This window comes from Dermacentor albipictus, chromosome 9 (assembly GCF_038994185.2).
Source record: "Dermacentor albipictus isolate Rhodes 1998 colony chromosome 9, USDA_Dalb.pri_finalv2, whole genome shotgun sequence".
Lineage (NCBI taxonomy): Eukaryota > Metazoa > Arthropoda > Arachnida > Ixodida > Ixodidae > Dermacentor > Dermacentor albipictus.
Genome location: NC_091829.1, coordinates 40,166,673 through 40,186,645, shown reverse-complemented (window position 1 = coordinate 40,186,645; position 19,973 = coordinate 40,166,673). Strand labels below are relative to the sequence as shown.

Sequence of the window (19,973 nt, the reverse complement as noted above, 5' to 3'; positions counted from 1 at the left end):
GGCACTTAGTTCGCCTTGAAGCCTGGAGCAGCACCAAGGTCAATTCGCTCGCTGCTGTGGGCCATATCTCAAAAGCGAGCGTCTGACGTGACGGACGGACGGACGGGACAGGTTTCCTCACCGGTAAGGCATACAAATGCTTACGCACTTAAAACCCACCTTTCAGGAAAATAGGCTGTCATTTCTCAAAGTTGCATAAGTCAGCTGCTTTTTTTTTTCTTTTTTGTGTATGTGTATATTGTTACCACAGTACACTGTAAAATAATTTACACCCTCATTAACCTTTAAAGGGGTAAATTATTTATCATTGCATGAAGCTATGTTGCGATTCTTAATAGCAGTACGGTGCGTGGTAGGAATGCGAGGATTCCGTAGAGTCGCCGATAGCACATATGGCATGGGACGCTCACCTTTATCATGAATGATTTCACTGTCTCGAAGGATACCGTGAATCCGTGATTCATGTCATAGGCGTACCCGCAGTTATAACGATCGCTGTACTCGAAGGTATTTCTGTAATTAAAACTTGTGTTTTCGCACACCTGGAAGAGAGAGAAAGGCAACTAAGGCAGAGCAAGTGTACTGAGAATTGTGGCTCGACGCCTGCTAGACTAGACTTACAGCATTGATTTATTATATTTTCTTGCACAATATTAACCTTTAAAGACCAGCGTGACCATATGGTCACGTTAGTACGCACAATGTATTTCAATTAATTAAGATTAACAGAACGACATCAAAATCACCATTGACATGCTGATTGACAGATTAGAGTTTCCTTTATGGATACCAAGTGTCAGCAGCTGTCAGTCATTTTGTGGGAGCCCCTCGCATAGGCGGGAATATGTGTAGCTCTGCGAGTATAAGTATTGCTCTGCGCAGTGTCGCTGTGCCTCACTCCAAGGGTTAATTGTTCTTTTTACTCGTTTAAGTAATAGTCGGATATCGTTACCCCCATATTGCTCTTTGAATATGTGACCTTCGACGAGCATTTGTGAAAGAATTACCTTTGATTTATCCATGAACGAGTACGTTATCTTGTGCGTTGCCATATGGTCACGTTGGGCCTTTAGGATAGCTAACTTTTTATTTTTTTTAAACTGCGTTCTCACCTCTTCCACGGCTGCGGGCGCGTTCCCGCATTGGTTATTTGTTATTTTATTGTATGAACCGGTAGATTTTGGAAGGAATAGCGAAGATACTCGAAGAGGAGGAGGACGACGTGTCAGTGATTTATATCGAGCCGCCAGAAGCTAGCACCTATTTGAATGAAGACTCGGCCGATGAAGAATCAGACGGGCTCATTGACAATCTAAGCGGGTGGCAGCTATGAGCCGGCGCTGAAACTGTTTTCTCTGACGGACGCCGCATTGATGGTTGCGAGTCCGACCCCAACGACCCCGGAGGCCAAAGTGACGCAACATCAGACGTTTTTTCTGCTGTAGTTGATGCGGCCATTCCTGCGAAATTATCCACTGCTTCTAACTGGACGACGGGTGACCTCCAGAAGAGCCTTGGCATATTTCCCGGCCCAAACTTTGTTGCTTACATGTACTTTTCACCTGTTGAGTTGTTCGAACTCTCTTTGACGAAGCCGTCGTGGAGCTGCTAGTCGAACAAACAAGAAAGTATGCGTTATATTGAATATGCCTGATCCGGAGGTTACCAAAGAAGAATTAAGATGGGTTTTCTTGGAGTACTTGTTTTGTCCAGCTATAACCACTTGCCCGATAAAGAATGCCATTGGGACAACGGCACGGATATGTGCAACACGATGGCCTACAATGCTATGCGAAGAAATCGCTTCGTACAGATAATGAGATTCCGGCACTGAGCGAAATGCAAGCCTATCTCTTAGTGACAAGTTGACAAAGTTGCGTCCATTGATGGCACTATTGAAAGCAAGGTTTCTAGAACACTTTTGACCTGTGCATCACCTGAGCTATGACGAAAGTATGATTGAGCATTATGGTCGTCATGGCTGTAAACAGTTCATACGGGGAAAGCTTATCCGCTTCGGGCATAAAGTATGGTGCCTAAAAGCCAAGAACGGATACCTTGTAAGCTTCAACGTGTATCAAGGCAAGCAGGGGATCCCAGAACATCTGAAAAATATGAAAAGGACTTCGGAAAAGCAGCGGCGCCACTTCTCCGAATGGTGGATGAACTCGCAGCAGAGACGCATGACTTTCCTTCCCTTTTATATTTTGATTATTTATTCACAAGCATGCAGCCACTCAGGCATCTCAAGGCACAGGGCTACGAAGGCACGGGCACAGTGAAGTAGAACCGTGTTCCCAAGGAATGCCCTATCGCTCGACCAGAATTCGTCAAGCGCCAACCTCGCGGGCACGAAGAGTGCGTGCTGAGCGACAACGGGATAATTGTTGTGCGCCGGATGGACAATTCTGTAGTAACGATCGTAAGCACCATTCACGGCGTAGAGCCAATGTCATCTGCAGACAGGTACTCTCGTGTTCAGAAGAAGCGAATCAAGGTGGCCCGTCCAAACACTGTTGCTCAGTACAAGACTTATGGGAAGTATGGACCAGATGGATGCGAATGCAGGCGCCTACAGGATTGCAATCCATGGCAAAAAGTGGTGGTGGCTGATTTTCACTTTGTGATGTATCTATCAGCACCACTTGGACGCTCATTCGTAGCACATGGTTTCAACGTCACGCAGGTGGAATTCCGCAGGCAAATTGCACAAAGCTACCTGATGGGATGAGACAATAAGCCTAGAGGACCTGGTCAACGCAGAATTCCAAAGACTGCTGATGTCCTGACTGGTACACGGTATGACCAAGTCTAATGGCAAGAGGTGAAGGTGTGCATGAGATAATTGCAACAACGCGGTGCACACAAAATGCACAAAGTATGGCGTCGGCAAGTGTATTCCATGATTTAAACCATATCACACTAAATAAGTGCTCGACTATTCGCTATGTATGTTTTTGCGACGTTTTATGGCTTGAAATAAATGTTTTTCACTTCGCGTATTTTGCTGTAGCGTAAGGGCACAATGTGACCATATGGTCACGGGCTATATTTCAAAAACTAATTAGGCAAGAGCAATAATTTCTTGCATGTGAATTATTACTATACAGGTAAGGTAATATATTAGATATTTTTCAAGAGAGCAAGAAAAAAAAAGAAACCGGTCCCTAATGGGTTAAAAGAAAGGAAGGAAGAAGAGAAAACTAATATTGCACAGACCCCACTCAGTCCGTCCGCGGGAACCTTATGCACAGGTTTTGCAGGTTTGTTGGCTGTCTAGCCTGGTTTCAGTTTCCGTAAAATATTACTAGATGGCGCAACAGGTCCGTGAAAAAAACCCGTCAATCATCGTAAAGTAGCGACACTCTCCTCCTCCACCTTCCCTCCTCCTCGTTTTTCTACTCTTTCACGCTCCCTCCTCAACCGTGGCGCCGCCTAGACTGATCGAGCGTAGAAACGGCGCCAACATGCGCTCCTCGCCACTCCGTTACAGTGTACTAGAATAGGGGCAGTGTGTTCAGGAAGCCCTCGCCGCTGAGGCGCTTCATGTAGATAGCACGAGATGGCGCTGTAGGAACATGGGCTGTACGGAACGTACGGCGCAGCGCCAGTACTGCATGCTGATATTTTGATAATCATTTTCTGTCGCAATCAAATAGACGTACAAATCATCGGCGGGTGTTAAGCTGCATCCCCGAAACTCACTTCATATAAGAGATGAATTGTATGTGCACTCCTAGCGCATCTTAACGCCCATTAGACACATTTATTCACCTAACAGCAAAGGTTCTGCAGACACCGAAGTAGTGGCGTAAAGCCGTTAAATTTGTTTTGAGCCACGCTGCCACGTAACTAGAAATTATTCGAACGGAAAAGTCGGCTGCAAATAACGCCGTAGTTAAGGACATCGAATTGATTTAAACTAACTCGGATTCCAGGTGCGCACATTTTCTTTTGCGGTTCGCATTCATAAAAAAGCGGCCGCGGCATCCGCGAGCCAACGTCAAGCGCTTAGTTCCTCAGCCGCTGTTGTAGGAGAGAAGGCAAAACAATATGTACGTACATAGCCCAAAGCCAAAGAGCTTCCCTGCTTGTCATTTACCTTCTTTCGCGATAAACATTTGTCCCTCGTTCTTTCATTCGGTTTCGCGAGCGCCCCGCAACTACATTTGCACAGTTTATTCGTGACATTTTTTTTTATTTACCTCATGAAGTGTTCCCGAACGTCAGGCTCATGTGCGAGTATGAGACACACCGACATCCTACATTCCTATGGAACGAATAAAACAGGTAGGAATGACGCCAAGTAAAAGGGATCTCTGCAAAGCTACACACATCATGCCAAAACACAGAAAAACAGTACAAGTACATTCCTACCCAAACAACGGAGACCTACAGCGGAATTATAATGCGCAAATAAATTACTTAATTCATTTTAAATATATTCACAAAGTTAGCTTTTTGAATGCACCAGAAGAAGTTGTGCATTCAGAAGAGAAACACAGAGAAGTGTCCGCATGCATATGTTGCACCAGCCTGCTAAGAACAGTGTAGCTAACTATAAAGTGCAATTTCTTTTTCCGTGGTGCTTCTCTTCACTGATTAACACCTTTAACGTGAAAGTGCAGCCTTGTTAGGATATAAAGACGCACAACTGCTGATGTGAAATTATCAGCATGTAATTTTAAGCTATATATATAGCCAAATTTAAAGCTTTAACTAGAATCATGACATCAACTATGCTGTCGCTGCAAAGCTCCTTTTTGTTGAAGAAGGTTGTAAATTTATTCCCTCAAGTTTCTTTAGTGCTTCGAAAAGCAACTTGGAGGGATACAGCAATCCACCCCTGTCACAAATGTCGTGAATTTTGAGGCTGCTACTGACACTAGAGTTCTGCAAAAGAAGAAAGCGGCAGTCCTCACATTTCTTGCGAATAAAAAATTTCTGCGCGACATACCCTGCCATATATAATGGATTAGGCGGTTATCACTCCTTTCCTCCACATAAACCCGGTGCTCTGCCGGAGTATTGTTTAGCCTTTGCTCTACCAGCGTCAGATTTCCAGCTTAAACTAACTTGTCAATTCTTACGCAACGTCCCCTTCCTTGTCAGAATTATCAGGTGAGTGAAGTAGCGATACCAAATATTTACTGACTTCTGTATTCCCTGTTTGAATCGCCTTCGCCAATATATAAAAAGGCAATTCACAACAATAAAAAATTGAGACGGCGTTGGGTGATCGTTGGATCCGCACGACTACCACACAACAAGTTCTCTAACTTTTATTGGCTTAGTCTAGATGTCAATAGGTATTTAAAACCCTCTCCTTCCAAGTATTCTAACAGAGCCAAAGTGCTGCACAATTTCACACGGAGCCTATCTGCCATCGACTGGCTCAAGCCGCAAAGTCCTTTTGCAATGGAAAGCATATTTAGCGCCAGCGAAGAAGGACATATGGGAGACGACACCACAATGCGCTAACTTCAACAGCTTGATTTTCAGGAAACACCCACCTATTTAACCCATGCACAGTTAAATAGGCGGGTGTTTACTGAAAATGAAGTTGAAGTTAGCGCATTGTGGTGTCGTTTCCCTTCTGTCCTAGTTGGCTGGCGCTAAATATGATTTCCAAGTCAGGCTACCAACATGCCCAACAAATGGCAATCCTTTTGCATGTGACTCCCAACGAGACAGAAACTCGAGGAATTCCTTCAGAGCCCTTCAGAGCCCTTCAGAGCAAGCACATGGCAAGCACGCTGCAACTGGCCGCAACTCACGGAGAACGCGTCCGTACAGCCCGTGCGACTGCAGCGCCGCCGCATACATCCGGGACCTGTCTACGCTCCCGGCTTCAAAGCGGTGCATGGCGCGCGGCGCCGTCTGAACACACTGCCCCTATCTAGTACACTGTAACTCCGTAGACGCTCCTCGAGCAAAAGTGGCGCTGATGCACGGCGCGAGGACCCACGTGATGCTATTAGGCCAATAGCGACGCGGTGTCGGCCTCGGCCAGAGCGCGCGAGGAGGAAGCGGCATTCTTCCAAGCTTGCCGCTACTTTACGAAATCTAAGGGGTTTTAGAGAAAAAATGAGATATTAGCACCGAAACCGAACTGCTGAATATGTGGCGACATCTCGCGGAGTAGGCTGGGGCGACTACGGCTAGGGCCCGGAGGCTGCGCCACCGCTTTGCGCAGCCTGTTTTCTTCGCTTCCTTTGTGCTGCGCGCGAAAATGCCTTGTTCTCCCAAGTCCAGGCAAGTTTGTTGCGCTGTACGTTGTGTGAAGACAGCTGAAAACACCGCAAAGGCGCCCGAACCGGCGCATTTCTGCAGATTCCCAGCGTGGGCCCACTTTCGTAAGCGCCGCGCCAAACGCAGATCCGCTTGCTTCGCAGGCAGAGGTAAGTGCAGACGTCCAGCCCTACAGGTTATGTCGTTTAGTAAGAATTCGCGATCGCCACGCAGATGCTATCTTGAAGCTTACTTTGCTTCACGCATTTTCAGGTGCGACAGCACTGGTGACTGGGATACCCGTGCGCCGACACTTTCATATAGCCCCCCACTGTCGTCGGTAATCGCAAGTATGATAAGTCGTGCAGACCGAGCTACAATCTCATAATTTTTCCGACTGTGTACGAGAAGCCTCCAAGCTAATTGCCTGGATTGTTTTAATCGTCAAGTTTCTCGTGGAGGAACCGCTACGATATTGATACGTTACATTGTGCATCTCCTTCTGCACATCGTCTGCCGAATAACAAGTAACGGAAAGTTTTTTTAGCGTTGTCGCGGATCTTGTGTAGTAGTGCCAACCTTAACGAATTGGGGCGTACATTCCAGAATGCTCCAGACAACAGCATTTAGGCTGCGTTGTACGTTGAGTTACACGCGTCCTTGACCCGTACAGAGAAGATTTCGACGGCCGGTGATTGTGCTCGTCGCTATTGTGGTTTGAGTGCTCCTTGTTTTTCTAATCACGAGCTTGCCCAATAAAAAATTAATGGCTCACTGTTTTGACAGTGTGTTTCTTCCCCATCACTACAACGGGAAATGAGTTTTAAGCTGGTCACTTTTGCAGTTGTACCGCAGAGCAAACGTACAGTCGTCCATGGCTCAAATTTTTCATGTGGTTCACACAAATGATGGCAGGACGCTAACTATGGTGCGGGCGTCGATATTAAAAGCTTTAAAGCCTAGCTGAGGGCAGTCGGTACACTTTTATTGGTATTTGTTCGCATAAGTTTCTGGGTTGTCCTCGCCAAATTATAGTTATGCATTGCGGTGAAGCCTAAAAGTGCTGGCGATTTGCTTGAGTAAAGACCGGCAAACTATCCGTGTTGCAGCCGCTGCTAGTACATTCGTAGTTACAAGTATGTCGAAGCCTAAACCCCGATCCGCACATTTACTGAAACGTCAACAAACCCGCAGCTGAAAAGCTCAAATTTAGGCCCAACAGTTCATCGCTCGTGGCCTTCAGCTTCTCTTAGAAGCAGATAAGAAACTTGTATCGCTTACTTCGTCACTCATACGCAGTTCTCTCTAAACTCTTCGTAACGAAAAGTGCGCCACAATATTATGTCACTAAGCAAACCATTAATGAAAACATCGTTAATTGTAGTGCGTGCGTCTAATATATGCTGCCGTTCGAAACGCAGCGCTTCTGCGCAAATTTAACCGCATACTCGGGGTTTGTCCGTAGTAACTTCTACTTTGTTGCTACTTCGGCTACTTAAAGTAGCGAATAAGGCAGGCAGATGATGCCACATCATGAGAGAATATATGAGTAGTAGCGTTCGCTTTGATGGCAATCGATTTCAGCGCGGCTGCATGCTCTCTTTTCTGACAAAAGAGGCGCTTGCAAGTGACTGTAAGCATTAAATACGTTATAAATAAACGGTGAGAGTTGAAGATTCACGAAATGCGCAAAGCCTGGTTCCTGGTTATAGCTCGGTTCCGCGAGCTTCGTCTGTGGACCACGCTTACCCCTAATGGTGATGGGGTTTTCTTTCTGTCGTTCATGAATATCATTGACATATGCCCTGCCTCATGTAAATAACTTCCCTTTCCAAAGTTAGCGGTCGTAAAAAGATTTTCCAGTTTACAAGGCCTTGAAAGCCGCAACGGAGGACGACGGACAATGCCGTGTTCGCTGTGTCGTCTGCTACGCGACACCCCATATTTTGCAATTTCGCCACAGTCGCCCGTTAACGGCACAACGGCCGCCCGTCGCCAATTGGAGGTGTCCAAATCCGCGTCCCAGCAATGGCTCACTCTGGGTAACGGAGACCATGTTTTTGCTTGCTGCGTGCTACGGAGGTGATTGCAAGAACTGGAAACTAGTCATGGACGTCGTGTTTCGTACATCACTTACTCTGTATGTAGCGTAGCACGTGTGTCATGACTGCGGCAAGCCGACGACGCCACAGGGATGGATTGACGACAACAGTGACGATAACGACATGACGTAGCGACAACGATTGTGCGAGTATGAGATTGATTATAAAAGAACGAAAGAAAGCCACTGAGAAACGCCATAGCGGCGAGAACGTTCTGCAAGGCGGCGGGGTCGTGCGCTCCTCCAGCATCATAGAACGTGACTGGCGGCACGCGCACGCAAGCACGTATGTAGACAGGCCCGCTCACGCACGCGCGCACACACACAACTATACCGTGGCGAAAACGTTCTATGAAATAAAAACAAAAGAATTGTAATAGCGAACGTGGCTTACCGCTTGTACGTGCGCTACCTGGGGGTAGTCCCCTAATTTGCACGGTTCCCCAACGCGGTAGTTTCCCGGAAAACTTGGCTTGTACCAACGGCCTGCCATCGTCACCGACACCGCGTACATGGTGTCGAGGCCCTCGTTCCGTTGCAGGTGCTTAATCGTGTTCACGGCGTCATTCTGGGGAGCAAAGAAATGAGCGCGAAAGCAAACATTACACTTTGCGGACGGTGTTAGATGTGGCGCCGTTTCCTGAGGCTACTTCGAGTTCCCCAGACCACATCGAATCGCAGCACAGCTAATTGAGGAATGCAGAAGCAGGGATGCCATTCCTGAGGTAAGACACGTGCAAACAAGTTGGCGGCCCCCAGGTCGTAGGCCGCCGGGGAACTATTCAATGCTTGACTTTCCCGACACTGTTGCGAGGAAAAGGGGGTCTCGAACGAAGACGGCTGTAATGCGCCGTGACATCATGACGGCTGTAATTGAGCCTGTCCGCCTTCGTCCGCCGTCACCCCCTGCCCTCTAGGCTGACGGAGCATTGCAAGTCAGGAAGGCGAGGCCGCAGTGAGCCGCCGGGTGTGACACCGCCGCACGGGCGCCTTCCATTGGCCGAAGATGGCGTCATCTGAGGGGGCTCTCCTATTGGCCGAACATGACGCGTCTTCCCGAGATCGAAGGGTTTAAAAGACGGAGACCGGGAGCAGCAGAAGAGCATTCTGGAGAATTCCCTGATTCACCCCTCTCGAACTTCTTGCCGCGGGCCGCAGCGTCCGAGTTGCTGCCGGCCCGTAATGACTGTACGAATGTTACTTGACTCTCACCTCTCTGTATATAATGTAAAATAAACCCTCCCAAGTTCGGTTTTCATCCGGAAATCCCTCCTCAACCCCTACAACGGAAACGTAGCTGACTGTTGGACAACGCGTCGAGGTTTGAAGGCAAATTCCTCACCCGCGTTCGCGCTGACGAAGCACTGCGTACGGTGGCGTGGCCGAAATCAAGTGTCAGTCAATGAACAGCCAGCAGCGCAACCTGCTTTTGAGTCCCGAATGTTCGCTTTGAAACCTAATTAGCAATAATTATGAAATGAGTGCTACCATGCGCATGCCGCTCGACGCGTTTCAAGGGCTCCACTTTGCAAATAGCAGTTTGTACGGCTGCGCGGCGGCAACTGCTGACGGCGTAATCTAGCAACTCAGTCTGCGTAGAAGGCCCGAAAGCAGCCGTATCACTGATGACCAAAGTGTCGGTGAGAACGCCAATGCAGTGACTATGGCGAATGGTTCATCGCTAAGAAAAGCCAGCAAACGATGCACGACCCTTGGCACTTTCGAAGGGTGGAGTACTCGTTTAGACCGCTTCGACGTATTTCATGTACACACTCCTCAATTTATCATACATTCACAAAGGTTTCGTTTCTTCTGTTTTCTTTAATAGAGCCAGTCATGACGTCATAGGAGCCGCAATCAGAAGGCTATATTCAGAATGGACTCACAACTTGTTTGCACCGTGGCTTACTTAGGCGTTACCGCGAGTATTATGTAAATACATCAAAGTTTCTTTATAGCGAAGTCAGTTGAAGCGAGAACTTCCTTCGTGATAAGTACATGTCACTTCGTTCGAAAGATGCGTCCCTTAGTGCAGCAAACAAAAGCACACTAAGCTTGCTGAAAAAGAGGGGGTTTATTCTAACCATGGTGATATATTAGAAAAATTATCCATGATATTCCCCCCCCCCCCAGTGGCTTTGAATATTTCACAGCGTAATTGGTCTTAATCCTATTGTCAATGTGGTATTGCAGAGGGCGACAGCATGCTTAGATCAAACGTCAAACATTAACGCGGGAAACAGCTGTAGCATTCGGAAAGAAAAGAAAACTAAAGGGGAGGAATGAATAGGTTTGCAGCACATAAAGTAAATGCAATGCAAGAGAGAATTAAGCTCCAATGTAGATTCACTGACGACTCCGCCTAATATGAAGACAGATGATGCCATAACTGCAATGCCAATTGCATTTAGAATAGAAAATAAAATTGAAGGGGTGGGGCAAATAGGTTTGCATAGAGAGCAGTTCAGTGTAATGCAGGACAAAGTTAAGTTCCAATAGAATTCCACTGACGAGCCCGCCAAGCATAAAGACAGACCAATGTAATAATAACAAGAACATTTCCCACGGTAAACTTGGTGTTTTTCCATCAATAAGACCTAAACATGGTCGCCTTTACTACAACATCATGGCAGCGGTCGCTGCCAATACGCCAAAATCGACTTCATCGTAAAACATGTGCGCGTGAAGGACATTTTCACAAGAAAAATTGCTTAACAGTGGTTGCAAAACGTTATATGTGCACGATCAAGGTTTAACATGGCCGGGTCGCATGCGGGCAACGTCTTCAATCGTGTAATTTCAGGCAACTAAAACTGTTAATTTAATAGCTCAAAGGAAGAAAGATTCGATGGAAATCGGGTTGTGATTCCGCAAGGTCGCACAATCCTGCTGTCATTATGCACACCCATTCGAATTAACGTGTCTTTATTGCTATGCACGTTTACGCTATTTTCTATGTGTTATATGCACACTATACATTATATATGTTATATATGTATACGATGCCTAGAAAGCTGCTACCAAGGTGGCTATTGTTCTAGTTTAGGGGTCATGTTTAGCAAAGTTTCATCGATCTACACTGATCGTTTGTTGTCACTTCAACACGCCGTGGTTGCTCAGTGGCTATGGTGTTGGGCTGCTGAGCACGAGGTCGCGGGATCGAATCCCGGCCACGGCGGCCACATTTCGATGGGGGCGAAATGCGAAAACACCCGTGTGCTTAGATTTAGGTGCACGTTAAAGAACCCCAGGTGGTCAAAATTTCCGGAGTCCTCCACTACGGCGTGCCTCATAATCTGAAAGTGGTTTTGGCACGTAAAACCCCAAATATTATTATTATATTGTCACTTCAAATGCCGGTAATGAGTAGCGCAAGGTTATGCCGCATTGAAAATTCCTTAGAGCTTTAAATAAAAATGTTCGTTTTTTTAATCAAGTATCGGTTTTTTAGAATCAGCGGAGAGCTTTTCCTTCTTGCTTTTTTTAAACGTCACATGAATCTTGACGTCGCATGTTACGCCAAGGAGAACCGGCAACAGTGCCAAGAGTTTCAACGCCATGACTTCATCTCGCGAGTAGTTGAATGACAGCTGCAACTCACCCGACCGTCTGCACCTATACAAGGAAACACGAAGGTGAAAAACTTTGGCAGCATGTTACACTCCTGCAACACATGAAGGCGGAAGCCTGCTGTACACCTGGTAATGCGTTAAATTATGCGATCAGAGGGGTCAGTCTTCTTGCAAGGCATAACGAGCTGCAGTGCGTAGTAAACGTATGGCGCTGTAGGTGGAACAACTGAACGACATATGCGGGCACCTAATGCACTACCTAAAGGTTCTTTCGTTCCATCTTTCGTTCTCTTTCTTTCCGTCTTTCCTTCTTTCGTTTCTTCTTTCGTTACTTCTTTGGTTTTATGTTTTTCTCCTTCATTCCTCCTTTCTTTCGTTTGTTCATTCATATTCAGCCATTGCATCTTTGCTTGCTTCCGTGGGTATGAGCCATTCCTGATGATGATACTTCTTGCATCACTGATTTTTCGCATCGCTGGACTAGATGCCACTGAACGAGCCACTTAAGGCTTTTGCCTTAATAAATATGTTTCGGTCCCTTTGCTGCAGTAAAAAGCTGGGTGGCATAATCAGCCTGCATTTTTCATGACACAGCCTTGATTGTAAAATTGAAAAAATAAAAATAAAGATATGGCAACAAAATTAATGGCATTGAGTTTACAGACCAGACTTTCTTTTTCGATCGCAGAAATACGTCCCACATGCGGCGTATTTCTGTCATTGCAAGAGAATATGCCCTGTTTTGTGTCTTGGTATATACAGGTAATCAGCAAATCGAATACATTCGTTTTCGTAACCGGAAAGGTCGATACAGCACTTTGGCGTTACAAAACCATGCAACATCTCTTACGTAGAAACTCTAGGGTGCGTACGTTTTCTTGTTTATCACATTACTGAATGAAAGAACACCTGCTTTCTGAATATTTATACTCACCATCGAATACAAGTAGGACAAGGTTTTCAATTCGGGAAGAGGGTGTCGCTTTTCTTCAATGACGCTAGGCGGCAGGATGGTGCAGCCCGTGATGTTGTTGTCGGTGAAAGATATGTGGCTCAAGATCACGATGCCGTCCGGTAGGTACACAGTCCTGGAATAAAAGATCTCACGTGGAGATGGACTGATATGCGCGGTGGGATGAGGTGGGTATATTGCGTGCTTTTACGCGGCTATAGCGTAAGAGAATGTGTGTGGAGGTACTGCATCACGTCAAGCCTCGGCCAGATCAGATGTGAACTACACGAAATGGAGCGCAAGTTTCTAGCCGTATTTGCTAAACGCGTACCCCTTGACGCCCGCCCGTATAACTGCCTCTTAAATATTTTGCATCTACTGTATATCATCAGGGCCTCTACTAATTATTACTGATTGTTAATGCCTAAAGGGACACAGAAAGCAATTATATTAATTCAAGCTTAGAATAATACTCATACACGTCTTAGGCTTCAATATTTTCGGGAACCTAGCTGAAGTAAGCGGGAGATTGCGGTAAATTCAGGACACGATTCGAGGCAGTCTACGTGCATATTTTGGCACTAGCCGGATGACGTAGCGGCTCATAATTATGTTACTACTACAGAACCAGTTACAATAATAATAATAAAGAAGATCATTGCATCGCATTTTAATATGGAAGAAAAGGTTACTTGTAATGAACCCGCCGCTGTTGCCCAGCGGCTATGGCGTTGAGCGGTTAAGCACGAGGTCGCGGGATCGAACGCCGGCCATGGCGGCCGCATTTCGATGGGGGCAATGTGAAAAACACCCCTGTACTTGGATTTAGGCGCATGTTCCAGAACTCCAGCTGGTCCAAATTTCCGGAGTCCCCAACTACGGCGTGCCTCACAATCAGATCGTGAATTTGGCACTGCTAAGAATGGCGAACTGCAAGGCAAAATTGCCACCCAATTACGAAAAGGGCACAAGACGCGAATCCCCCACTCTCCATCGCTGCAGCTAGGAAGCGTTCGGAGAAGCGGGCTTTGTGCTCAAAATCGCTTCCATCCACCAGCCCCATCACCATTATGACGGAACGAGTTCGGTGGACGAAAAATGGTGCCGGAGCTCTCCAGCGCGGACCTGATCTGATACGCATGAACAAGCTGCCGCGGGAAAGCCGTTTTTTGGTGCTTCCCAGGCCTCGACCAGACAAGACAAGCTACCCACAATTGGCGCCGATACTTCCCGGAACGGCACCCCTCCAACGCCGGCGTCGGGCATCGGAATGTGTGTCCCTTTGTGTACATAAACTGTCCTTCGGAGCGGCGGCAAGTTGGCGATGAGTCAACGAACAGTCGCCGCCTCGTATGGCCGGCAGACCGAGTGTATAAAAACTGTTGTGCGAATGCTGGACACACTTCTCTCGTGCAGTCATGTTGGACTGATACTCTTTTTCTCAAGCAGTCATGTTAGACGGATTTAATTTCTGTAAATAAACCCATATTCCTCGTTCTCGATGACAAGCAGTTCTTCACTCCATCAACGTCCTCAGCGTAAATAAGTTGGACGACGGCATGGGCCAGCTACCTTCGAATTCATGCCGTACTCCAATCTTGGCAAAGGACCACGGGTGATGGGATTGAGCCCCCAATCCTGGCAGCACGTAAAACCCCATAATTTAATTTTTGTTACTAGTACTGAACCAGTGGTAATAAAAAATAAAGATCATTGCATTACATTATTTTTTTTTCATTTTCATTTATTGAACCCTCAAGGCCAAAGGCATTAAAGAGGGGAGTGGTTACAAAACAGAAATACATAAATTAATACAATGCATATTACAGAACAAGTATTATGATCTTCCTGTTATACAATGTTAGCTAGTGCAGAACGAAAACGCTGGTTATCAGTTATGTCCACTATATCTGCGGGAAGGCGGTTCCATTCGCGTGATGTGCGAGGCAAGAAAGACTGAAATGCAGTTTTAGTGTTACATGTTTCAATGCCAACTTTGTGACGATGGTCAATGCGATTTGACACGTATCTGGGGAATGAAATGAGGGAATCGCGTAGCATGGGGTGATGGTATAGTTTATGAAAAAGGCTCTAACGAATTGTCTAACGGCGGGAGGTTAGAGGAGGTAGAGAAAGATTAGCTTTCATGCTTGTTACACTTGCGGTACGGTTAAAGTTGGACAGGATAAAACGAGCAGCGTTATTTCGAACCAGCTCAAGTAAGGTTATCAGTTTTTCATGGTGCGGATCCCATATCGCGGCGGCATATTCCAAATTAGAACGTATAGTGTTTTATAAAGCAGTAATTTCAAAGAAGATGCGAGTTTTGGAAAAGTTAATTCGGCGCATTATAAGGTAGAAGATGTTTCTTGTCCAGTTCCGAATCGATTAAAAGAAAAAACGTAATGGAAGTTGCCCTTGACAATGATGCGGCGGATAGCGAATTTTTCTTTTTCTGTCTTTCTTACACCACGCCCCGCCCACGCTCTCATGTTTTAGCGGTTTCTGATTCGTGTAGTCCTACGCTTGCTTGGCTGTGTCGCGAAACTTGCGCTAAAGAGTCAAGAACATGCGCGTGAAAGACACGACACCCTCCAGTGCTGTCGCGTCGCGCTGTGAGATTCTTAAATGAGCGCCGACATCACGAAAGAAAAGACACAACCGCGAACTTTCTTTGTCGCCCGAATTAAAATTGCGGCTTTGCCCAAAAGGCGACGCATCGAGTGCTATAACAAATATTACACTGCAGCTCTACGCCGTATGGTTAGCGTTATCTTTGTAATACGCTGTAAACATCCGCTTACTACCAAATAAAAAGGATGACCTCATGCTAGCACAGGCAGACATGAACGCATTTTACTGGATGGCCGCGCACACTCGCTGTCGGGACGCTGGCGCGAGTAAGTGCGGCAGCAGGGGCGAGCGAATCGCCCTTGATTCGTGTTGCCTCTCGCTTCAATGCAAACGAGTGGCGCTTGAGAACACCGCAAACGCAGTGCACACAATGCCACCAACCTTGCGTGCACTTCGTGTTTTTCGCTTCCGCTGGCCTTCGTAGACACCGCAGGTTACCTAGAAGATAGGGCGCGTTCAGCGACCACAGTGCCCACCCCTTCCTAGCGCGCGAACCCTCTCCTCCTGGCTCCCTTGCACGAGCGAGGAGACGACGCCGTGCCATGCCGCCGTCCTCCTGAGCTCACCCTCGCATCTTTTCCCTCGCAGCCACCGCATACGGCGTGCGGCCGTAATCTTTATCGCACGGGTCTTCATCCGAGACATCACAGCGACGGCGGAAACTCGCCTGGAGTCTCCATATAATTGCTATCGCAATAATACAGTTGTTGTGAGCGGCTTATTGCCGGTGTAGGGGTTGAGGGACGGACTTCGGGATGAAAAACAAACTTGGGAGGATTTATTTTACATTATATAGAGGGAGGTGAGAGACAAGTAACAGTTGTACAGTCATTACGGGCCGGCAGCAACTCGGACTCTGCGGCCCGCGGCAAGAAGTTCGAGAGAGGTCAGTCAAGAGAATCAGGGAATGCTCTGGTCTCTCTGCAATGCTTCTTTTAAACCCTTCGAGGACTGGAAGTCACGTCATGTTCGACCAATGGGAGAGTCCGCTCAGATGACGCCATTTTCAGCCAATGGTTGGCGCCCGTATCGCGTTGTCACACCCGGCGGCTCTCTGCGGTCTTGCCTCGCAGACTTGTAATGCGCTTCTTCAAAGGAGGAGAAGTGGGGGCGCTCATGCTCCATTGTCCGAGTGCTCACCTGCTCCTGGTGCTACGGCCGCGCAGCGGTAGCAAATGTCTTCTTCAAAGCGATGAAGAGGTACGCTTGGGCCTTCCCGGCACGTCCGGCTGTCACGGCGCATTACCGCCGTCTTGGTTTGGCACCCACTTTACTTCCAACAATGCTGTGCTATCCCCTCGCTTTCTGGAAAAGTCAAGCATTGAATAGTTCCTCGGCGGTACACCACCTGGGGGCCGCAAACTTGTTTGCACGTGTCTTGTGGCCTTCAACTTGTTTTCTCGGGCGCTCCTCTGGAATGTGCTTTCCTGCTTCTGCATTCCTCAATTAGCTGTGCTGCGATTCGATGTGGTCTGGGAAACTCGAAGTAGCCTCAGGAAACGGCGCCATATCTAACACCGGTCACTATTTTTGCAACTGACTATTGCACACGTTTTCCTCCTACCGTGGCACGTTTTGTAGCACAAACGGAACACAATTCGTTGGCGACCACTCAGTTGCGTATTTCCGACGGCTGATTGCACAGTAGCAGCCTGTCGAACTTAGTCGCGTGTCGAGCTTAGCCTGTCGAACTTAAGCGTGTCGAACTTTGTCGAACTCGGCATGCAGTTAAGTTAGAATGCACTTGGCGGTGGCACGGCAGAGGGCGGCAGCGACACAGACTCCTGTCTAGCGCTGTTTTACGGCTACTTGCAGTCGCTCCTTATTGGATACTTAGTTGATGACCGTTACTACTTCTCCACATGACGAGACATCATTCAATACCGTTGTCATGCTCATACAACACCTACTGGTCATCCAACTGACTGTTTTCTTTCTTGAAGTGGTTGTAGGATACCCAGATTTCAGATGCGCCCAATCCGCTTGAAATCAGCTGAAGACCTTGTCTTTAAAGGCGCGTTTATAGTCCGACGTTATCGGCGCGCGGGAGAGCGTCGCTCGACGCCGGGCACGTCGAAGCGCGTTGAAAGCGTTCGGTTGCGTTGGCTGCGCCAGTGCGTCGAACCACCAGTCGAAGTATAGACGCTGTTGTTCTCTCGTTCTCTCCAACGTGACGTAACGTACGCGCGCGCTCGCGCCACGTCGGACTATATTTAGCCCTTAAGAGGAAGCTTTAGCTCGGGTGCTCCTATCTAAATACATGTAAAAGGAGAATTCGTTTTTCTCGGCGGCCATTGCACCAAATTTGACGAGGTTTGTTGCATTTAAAAGAAAAACTTAAAATCTAGTGACTGTTGGTTTCGAATTTTCGATTTAGGTCGTCAATTTTTTATTAAAAATTGGCAAAAATCGGAAATTTTCAAAAAACGAAACTATGGCGTTTACAACTCTGTAACTCAACTACTAAAAATGATAATGAAATTCTGTGAATTGCATCTAGTAGTACATTCAAAGCGGACAAAATTGATATGTTACACATGAATATAAAAAAAAATTTAATTATAGGGAAATACATCTTTTGCAAAACCGTTGTAACCAACGTAACAAATTCATGTAAGATGTAAAATGACATATTGAATTTGTCCGCTTTGAATGATCTAATGGATGCCGTTTACAGAACCGCAATATCAGTTTTTGATGCAGAGTTATGAATTTGTAAACTTTGTGCTTCTATTTTTTTCAAACGGTCAAATATTTGAAAATAGTTTTAAGAAAATTCAAGCCCTAAATCGAAATTCCGCTTCCAACAGTCACTAGAATTTAGCTTTCTCTTTCAAATGCAACAAATTTCATCAAAATCGGTCCAGGGGTTATCTCATAAAAACGTTTTTGCGTTTTACATGTATTGAATAGGCCGCGTCGGAGTTGGGCCCGAGCTAAAGCTTCCTCTTAAGAAACCGCCTCATCGGCTGTCGGCCGCCATTTTCATCAGCGACGACAGTAAAGGGTGGTGATGACATATGCAGCGTCATACCTCCTCGCTCGTGGCATGCGACTTGAGTAGCGCTAGAGGAACGCGGACCTTTAGGACGCGATCGTATCTTAAGTAAGCATTTTCCTAGCACAAAAGGTTTTCTGGAGGTTTCTGGAATGTTTTGCCAGTTTAGGTGCCTTTAGTGCCCCTTTAATATTGATTAGCGGACATGTTTACAAATACTGCCACACTTAGAGGTGTGTTAGAACTTTCCCCGTAAATTTTTTTACACTAATAGACAGGCTCTACCAACAGCTGTTACCAATTCCGTTTTGTGCAATGACTGAGCGGTATTGACATATGAAGCTTAGAACGGGTTGGTAATAAAATCCCGTTTCAAAAAATTTAGACCCGATCGTTAGGTGGTATTTTTTTGTCATTCGGCTTGTATTCGCATCTCCTATGGCCAACTTTTCCTGAGTATAAGAAAACTTTGAAATCCGTTGTGATCCATATATTATCATGAATACATGAAATTTGCGTTGGCGAAAGACATTCAAATTTTCTTTAAAGAATTTAACCCGTACGTCTGTCTGTCTGTCTGGTCCGTCCGTCTGTCGGTCTGGTCCGTCCGTCCGTCCGTCCGTCCGTCCGTCCGTCCGTCCGTCCGGTCCGTCCGTCTGGTCCGTCCGTCCGGTCCGTCCGTCCGGTCCGTCCGTCTGGTCCGTCCGTCTGGTCCGTCCGTCTGGTCCGTCCGTCTGGTCCGTCCGTCTGGTCCGTCCGTCTGTCCGTCCGTCTGTCCGTCCGTCTGTCCGTCCGTCCGTCCGTCCGTCCGTCCGTCCGTCCGTCCGTCCGTCCGTCCGTCCGTCCGTCCGTCCGTCCGTCCGTCCGTCCGTCCGTCCGTCCGTCCGTCCGTCCGTCCGTCCGTCCGTCCGTCCGTCCGTCCGTCCGTCCGTCCGTCCGTCCGTCCGTCCGTCCGTCCGTCCGTCCGTCCGTCCGTCCGTCCGTCCGTCCGTCCGTCCGTCCGTCCGTCCGTCCGTCCGTCCGTCCGTCCGTCTGTCTGTCTGTCTGTCTGTCTGTCTGTCTGTCTGTCTGTCTGTCTGTCTGTCTGTCTGTCTGTCTGTCTGTCTGTCTGTCTGTCTGTCTGTCTGTCTGTCTGTCTGTCTGTCTGTCTGTCTGTCTGTCTGTCTGTCTGTCTGTCTGTCTGTCTGTCTGTCTGTCTGTCTGTCTGTCTGTCTGTCTGTCTGTCTGTCTGTCTGTCTGTCTGTCTGTCTGTCTGTCTGTCTGTCTGTCTGTCTGTCTGTCTGTCTGTCTGTCTGTCCGTCCGTCCGTCCGTCCGTCCGTCCGTCCGTCCGTCCGTCCGTCCGTCCGTCCGTCCGTCCGTCCGTCCGTCCGTCCGTCCGTCCGTCCGTCCGTCCGTCCGTCCGTCCGTCCGTCCGTCCGTCCGTCCGTCCGTCCGTCCGTCCGTCCGTCTGTCTGTCTGTCTGTCTGTCTGTCTGTCTGTCTGTC

At 47.5% G+C, this 19,973-nt stretch overlaps 1 protein-coding gene across 1 annotated transcript in view; it reads right to left on the bottom strand.

Moving 5' to 3' along the window:
* Window positions 1-19,973, bottom strand: part of LOC135916495 (uncharacterized) — a 75,539-nt gene that overhangs the window by 12,459 nt on the left and 43,107 nt on the right. The window contains exons 10-12 of the mRNA XM_065449882.2: window positions 12,839-12,992; window positions 8,727-8,900; window positions 411-542 (exon numbers count right to left, since the gene is read on the bottom strand). Of these exons, the coding sequence (XP_065305954.1) occupies window positions 411-542; window positions 8,727-8,900; window positions 12,839-12,992 (460 nt within the window). The remainder of the gene's footprint in view (window positions 1-410; window positions 543-8,726; window positions 8,901-12,838; window positions 12,993-19,973) is intronic.